This window comes from Salmo salar, chromosome ssa11 (assembly GCF_905237065.1).
Source record: "Salmo salar chromosome ssa11, Ssal_v3.1, whole genome shotgun sequence".
Lineage (NCBI taxonomy): Eukaryota > Metazoa > Chordata > Actinopteri > Salmoniformes > Salmonidae > Salmo > Salmo salar.
Window position 1 is genome coordinate 111,421,141 of NC_059452.1, and position 6,671 is coordinate 111,427,811.

Below are 6,671 nucleotides of genomic sequence, written 5' to 3' on the forward strand. Positions count from 1 at the left end.
CACCTGTTAGACCAGATAGTACTCATACAGGAGAGACACACAGCTCTACACCTGTTAGACCAGATAGTACTCATACAGGGGACACACAGCTCTACACCTGTTAGACCAGATAGTACTCATACAGGGGACACAGCTCTACACCTGTTAGACCAGATAGTACTCATACAGGAGACACACAGCTCTACACCTGTTAGACCAGATAGTACTCATACAGGAGACACACAGCTCTACACCTGTTAGACCAGATAGTACTCATACAGGGGACACAGCTCTACACCTGTTAGACCAGATAGTACTCATACAGGAGACACACAGCTCTACACCTGTTAGACCAGATAGTACTCATACAGGAGACACACAGCTCTACACCTGTTAGACCAGATAGTACTCATACAGGAAACACACAGCTCTACACCTGTTAGACCAGATAGTACTCATACAGGAAACACACAGCTCTACACCTGTTAGACCAGATAGTACTCATACAGGAGACACACAGCTCTACACCTGTTAGACCAGATAGTACTCATACAGGAGAGAGACATCTCACACATACAGATGTTCTCTTCTCTCCTCCTCCAGGTCCCTCGCTCCAAGTGGGAGAAGGAGGACTACGAATCAGAGGAAGAGGAAGGAGGGGTCAGGGTTCAACTACTCCGCCCCTTGCTCGCCCCCTCCCTCCCTTTCCCCCCCGGACCCCACGTCGCCGTGACAACGGAGACGGAGGCAGGGCGATGGAAAGAGAGGGACTGTACCTTTCCCAAGCCGGAGAGAACTATGTCCCCCTCTAGTGGCAGAGACAGAGAAGACGGCCTGCAGGATAGGAAACAGTCCGGAGACCACATACCTACTGAGAAAGACAGAGAGATGGAGAGGGAGAGAGATCGGTTAAAGGAAAAGATGCGGGAGAGAGAGAGGGAGACAGAGCGGGGGAAAGAGAGAGAGAGGGAACACAGCCGCGCTTCTGACAAAGATATGGACAGACCGAGAAAGGTTCTCTCTTCCTCTCAGCGTCCGGAGCGAGAGAGGAGAGAGAGAGAAGGAGAGAGGACTGGGGAGAGAGGGAGCGACCACAGCAGTGAGAAGAGCTCGTCTCAGCGGCCGGAGCGAGAGAGGAGGGAGAGAGGAGAGAGGACTGGGGAGAGGACTGGGGAGAGAGGAAGCGACCACAGCAGTGAGAAGAGCTCGTCTCAGCGGCCGGAGCGAGAGAGGAGAGAAGGAGAGAGGACTGGGGATAGAGGGAGCGACCACAGCAGTGAGAAGAGCTCGTCTCAGCGTCCGGAGAGGGAGAGGAGAGAGAGAGAAGGAGAGAGGACTGGAGAGAGAGGGAGCGACCACAGCAGTGAGAAGAGCTCGTCTCAGCGGCCGGAGCGAGAGAGGAGAGAAGGAGAGAGGACTGGGGATAGAGGGAGCGACCACAGCAGTGAGAAGAGCTCGTCTCAGCGGCCGGAGCGAGAGAGGAGAGAAGGAGAGAGGACTGGGGATAGAGGGAGCGACCACAGCAGTGAGAAGAGCTCGTCTCAGCGGCCGGAGCGAGAGAGGAGAGAAGGAGAGAGGACTGGAGAGAGAGGAAGCGACCACAGCAGTGAGAAGAGCTCGTCTCAGCGGCCGGAGCGAGAGAGGAGAGAAGGAGAGAGGACTGGAGAGAGAGGGAGCGACCACAGCAGTGAGAAGAGCTCGTCTCAGCGGCCGGAGCGAGAGAGGAGAGAAGGAGAGAGGACTGGAGAGAGAGGGAGCGACCACAGCAGTGAGAAGAGCTCGTCTTCCTCCTCACACTCTCACTCACGGGATCGTAAACCTTTATCTTCTTCCAGGGACCACAAAGCAACTTCTGACCGTAGACCACCGGACCCCAGAGCCAGGGAGCACAGAGACCACCTCCACCACAAACATGAAGACAACAACGACCAGATCTCATCCACCGTTGGCCGTAACACCGACTCTACTGACCGTAGACCACCGGGAGACCACCGGGAGACCACCGGGGAGCTAGGCGGTGCCTCGCCCGTCTCCAAGAGCGACCAACCCCCATCTGACCCTTCCTCTTCCTCCTCCTCCTCCACTCAGAGATCTCAGGGAGGGTCTGAGCCCACCAGACCCAGCGAGAGCAGCCCTGGCAGGGACACGACGCAGGATATATACGGCTCCATGGAGAACCAGCCCGGGAGGGGAAAGGCTGAGGGAGAAGAGCCCAGAGCAGAGAGCTTCTCGGCGGGGAGACAGAGCCAGCAGGCCAGCCTAGGAACCCTAGAGAAGGAGACGAGTGGTGGAAAGCCCCAACAACACCCGGCCTCACTCCTACAGCCCCCAGGACTGACAACAGGGCAGGGGTGCCCCGAGCTGTCAGAGAGAGAGAGAGAAAGAAAGAGAGAGAGTGGCAGATACAAAAGATGAGGGAGAAGATGGAGAAGGAGAGAGAGAAAGGGGTGGATAGGGAGAAGGAGAGAGAGAAGGGGGTGGATAGGGAGAAGGAGAGAGAGAAAGGGGTGGCTAGGGAGAAGGAGAAAGGGGTGGATAGGGAGAAGGAGAGAGAGAAAGGGGTGGATAGGGAGAAGGAGAGAGAGAAGGGGGTGGATAGGGAGAAGGAGAGAGAGAAGGGGGTGGATAGGGAGAAGGAGAGAGAGAAAGGGGTGGATAGGGAGAAGGAGAGAGAGAAAGGGGTGGATAGGGAGAAGGAGAGAGAGAAGGGGGTGGATAGGGAGAAGGAGAGAGAGAAAGGGGTGGATAGGGAGAAGGAGAGAGAGAAAGGGGTGGATAGGGAGAAGGAGAGAGAGACAGAGCACCCTAAAGCCAGACCTCCTCCCTCGGTCCATTCTTCCAAACCTTCCACGTTCCATTCTTCCAAACCTCCTCCCTCGGTCCCTTCTTCTAGACCTCCTTCTGACCTGGTCAGAGAGACAGATGAGGCAGCCTTCGAACCGGACTACAGCGAGGGAGAGATCTCAGAGGGGGAGGAGGAGGAAGGAGAGAAAAAAGTGGGCGGACAGCGAGCGGTGGAGGGAGAGCCAGCGGTGCATGGGGGCAGCAGCAGAAGTCGTAGCAGCAGCGCCAGCTCTGTCGGTAGCCTGGGCAACAAGAAAGACAAGAAGAAGAAGAAAGATAAAAAAGAGAAGAAGAAAGAGAAGAAGAAACAGAAGAAAGACAGAAAGCAGAAGAGACTGGAGGCTGAGGAGGGAGAGATCGCAGGACTGAAACACAAACACAAGAAGAAGAAGAACAAGGACAATAACAGAGAGAGAGAAGAGGAGGAGGAGAGAAGAGGCGAAGACCAAATGTCTAGCGTAGCCTTATGAGACATTTCGTCGTGAAGCGTTTTTTTCCACACGTTTCAGCCCAAGGCTCGTGGCCCAAACCTTATTCCCTAACTAGTGCACGACTTTAAGGCTCGTGGCCCAAACCTAGTGCACTAAGAAGGGAATTGGGCGCCATTTCGGAGGAAAGATATTTGGTTTCCTTCCGAGCCTCCTGTCAGTGAACTGTAAAGGTCTCAAAGAGGCGTCACACAGCCTCTGCATTCCAAATACCATCCTATTCCCTATATAGGGCACTACTTTTGACGAGGGCCCATATTCCCTATAATAATAGGGCACTATGTAGGGAATGTGGGTGTCATTTGTGACGGGACCCCGTAGTGAAGACCATAAGAGGACTCTGCAAGCTTGTTCACTTTAGTTCAACACTTTGTTTGGGGGGTTTTGTTATTTTTTATTTTTTTTGCTGAGGATTTGAATTAATTTAATGAATTTAAGGCTGATGTATAAAATATTAATTTTTTTTAGACTCTGCTCAACATAGGCTGTTGCTTGGACGAGTCAATTTACTTGAATAATGCTTTGATTTTTAATTATTTTTTTTGTGTTTAAAAAAAAAATGTGTAATTGCTAAAACCTTGATTTGTCCCTGTCCCCCACCGTCCTGTCCCCCACCCCAGGTTATTTTTGAAGAGTTTCTACGACCTGGGATGCATCCCAAATAGCAACCAGTTCCCGATGTTGTGGACTATATACAAGAATAGTGAACTATTATGGACACACACAATATACCATCTTTCATATCAGATATGTATTCTCTAGAGTGAAAACGTGTAGGAGGAGGAGGAGGGAAAAAAGCACTATCGAGATGTAAATGACTGTTACTCTGCTGTAAGCAGACTGAGCAAGAGTGACCTAGAGGTAGTTGTTGGCCTATGTTTTGCAAAATTACTTCCCCCCCCCCCCCCCTAAAATTCACCAGATTTCCCAGAAATCCCAGGTTGTAGGATTCACAGATTTCCTTCTTGATTTCAGGAATCTGTGATTTTTTATTTTTTTTTTTATTTTTGTTGTTGTTGTAAAGTTACCAGAATTGTTCAGCCCCTTAGTGGTAGTTGTGTCTTATGATACCTGAATTATATTTACACAATTCTGACAATATGTGAATATTGTTGTTCGTTGAGCGCGGACGGGGGTAGAGACACTGGAGGGTGTTAAAGGTCCATGTCTTGGGTTTAAAAGGTTCCGTGCACTGTGAAGATTCATCAAATTTGTTCCTTTTTATTTTAATTTAAATTTTATTTTTAGTTTTTGCAATGACCTCTATTTAATTTAAACTACCAGCTGAATGAACTGAACCGGAGGGACATTTTTTTATTTTATTTTTTTCTCTTGTTTTGAAGATAATAATAAAATTAATTCTTGCAACAAAAAAAAAAGAAAATGTTCTCCATTTTCTTGTTCTTTCCACCTTTTTTAGTTTTTACCCAGAAATCAAAAGGGTGCTTCAAATGTGGATAACTTTATATTAAAGGGTCTGTAATAAATCATTTATAAACAGTTTGCTCACCTTTTTTTAAATCATTGTTACTTCCACATTTGTTAATGTTTTACTAAAGCTAGTCACAAATGTATATTTGTGGGACTACAAAAATACTTTACAAATGATTAGTAAATGGTTAATACATTTGGGGTTGATGATTAATACATGATGAACAAACACTTTTATAAATACTATATAAATGGTTTATACATTTGGAGTAATGATGAAAACATGAACAAACACTTTTAAATACTATATAAATGTTTTATACATTTGGAGTAATGATTAATAAATGATGAACAAACACTTTTATAAATACTATATAAATGGTTTATTACGGACCCTTAAAGTGTTATCCAGAGGTGTCCAAGTGAAAAGTTTGCACTTTGACCTTCTAAATGTATTGTTCAGCTATACCTCGGCTAGGTTTTAGGAACTTTAATTGAAGTCGCCTACCATACTTAGTCAAGAGCAGGAACCGCAAGGAAGGTCGACGCCAAGATGAGCTTTTAGGCCTCAGGCAAAAGAGGGAGATGGGGGAACGAGGTTAACAGAAGTCTGCAGCTTTATTTATTTATTTTAGTTATTTAACTAGGCAAGTCAGTTAAGAAAAAAAATCTTATTTTCAATGACGGGCCTACCCCGGCCAAACTCCGGACGATGCTGGATCAGTTGTACGCCGCCCGTATGGGACTCCCGATCATGGCCGGTTGTGATGCAGTTAAACTAGTAGTAGGGAGATATACGTTTTTTAACTAGTTCGGTAAATGTTTTTAAATTAGTTGACTCATTGACCAAAGTGACAAACATGAGCTTCAATGATTCGCCCACTTTAATGCCCATTTTAATCGGATGGAAAATATGGACCACCAGTCGTCGACAAGAGAGCGGTCCCACCTGAGGAAAAAGGTAAAAGTATTGACATAACAGGTTTGAAACGGAAGGTTAATTTACCATGTTTGTCCTGCAAATAATTACATTTACGTTTAACCTAGCGTAGCAGGCTAGCTGGCTACAGGCACTATAACGTTAATAAGGCTGGCTATAAACTACATGTATTTAATGTGCTGTGGAGCAAGTGTAACCGATGTGAAATGGCTAGCTAGTTAGCGGTGGTGTAACCAATGTGAAATGGCTAGCTAGTTAGCGGTGGTGTAACCGATGTGAAATGGCTAGTTAGTTAGTGGTGGTGTAACCAATGTGAAATGGCTAGTTAGTTAGCGGTGGTGTAACCGATGTGAAATGGCTAGTTAGCGGTGGTGTAACCGATGTGAAATGGCTAGTTAGTGGTGGTGCGTGCTAATAGCGTGTCAATCGGTGACGTCACTCGCTCTGAGACCTTGAAGTAGTCGTTTCCCCCTTTGCTCTGCAAGACTTTTGTGGAGCGATGGGTAACGATGCTTCGTGGGGTGACTGTTGTCGATGTGTACAGAGGGTCCCTGGTTCGAGCCCAGGTAGGGGGCAAGGAGAGGGGACGCGAACCTATATACTGTTACACAGGGGCTCCCAAATCTTCTCCACTCAGGTCCCACTTCCAGCAGGGGGGGACATCCTATTTTGTCTGCAAGACAAAGGAGCTGATGGTGGACTACAGGAAACGGAGGGCAGAGCGGGACGTTCCCATCCACAGGACATGGTCCACATACACCCCCACGGTCATGAAGAGGGCACGGCAACACCTCTTCCCCCCTCAGGAGGCTGAAAAGATTTGTCATAAGGCTCTCGGATCCTCAAAGAGTTCTACAGCTGCACCATCGAGAGCATCTTGACTGGCTGCATCACCCAGAACATCACTGGGGCCAAGCTTCCTGCCTTCCAGGACGTCTTCCCTGTGGCTCAGTTGGTAGAGCATGGTGTGTGCAACGCCAGGGTTGTGG

General features: G+C 48.1%; 1 protein-coding gene across 1 annotated transcript; it reads left to right on the forward strand.

The window, feature by feature from the left end:
* Window positions 1–2,594: 2,594 nt before the first annotated feature.
* LOC123725224 (splicing regulatory glutamine/lysine-rich protein 1) lies at window positions 2,595–4,811 on the forward strand (the record flags this gene model as incomplete). Its single annotated transcript, XM_045690338.1, has 1 exon — window positions 2,595–4,811. A coding segment is annotated over one exon (699 nt), but the record flags the coding sequence as incomplete, so codon positions are not given.
* Window positions 4,812–6,671: the final 1,860 nt, after the last annotated feature.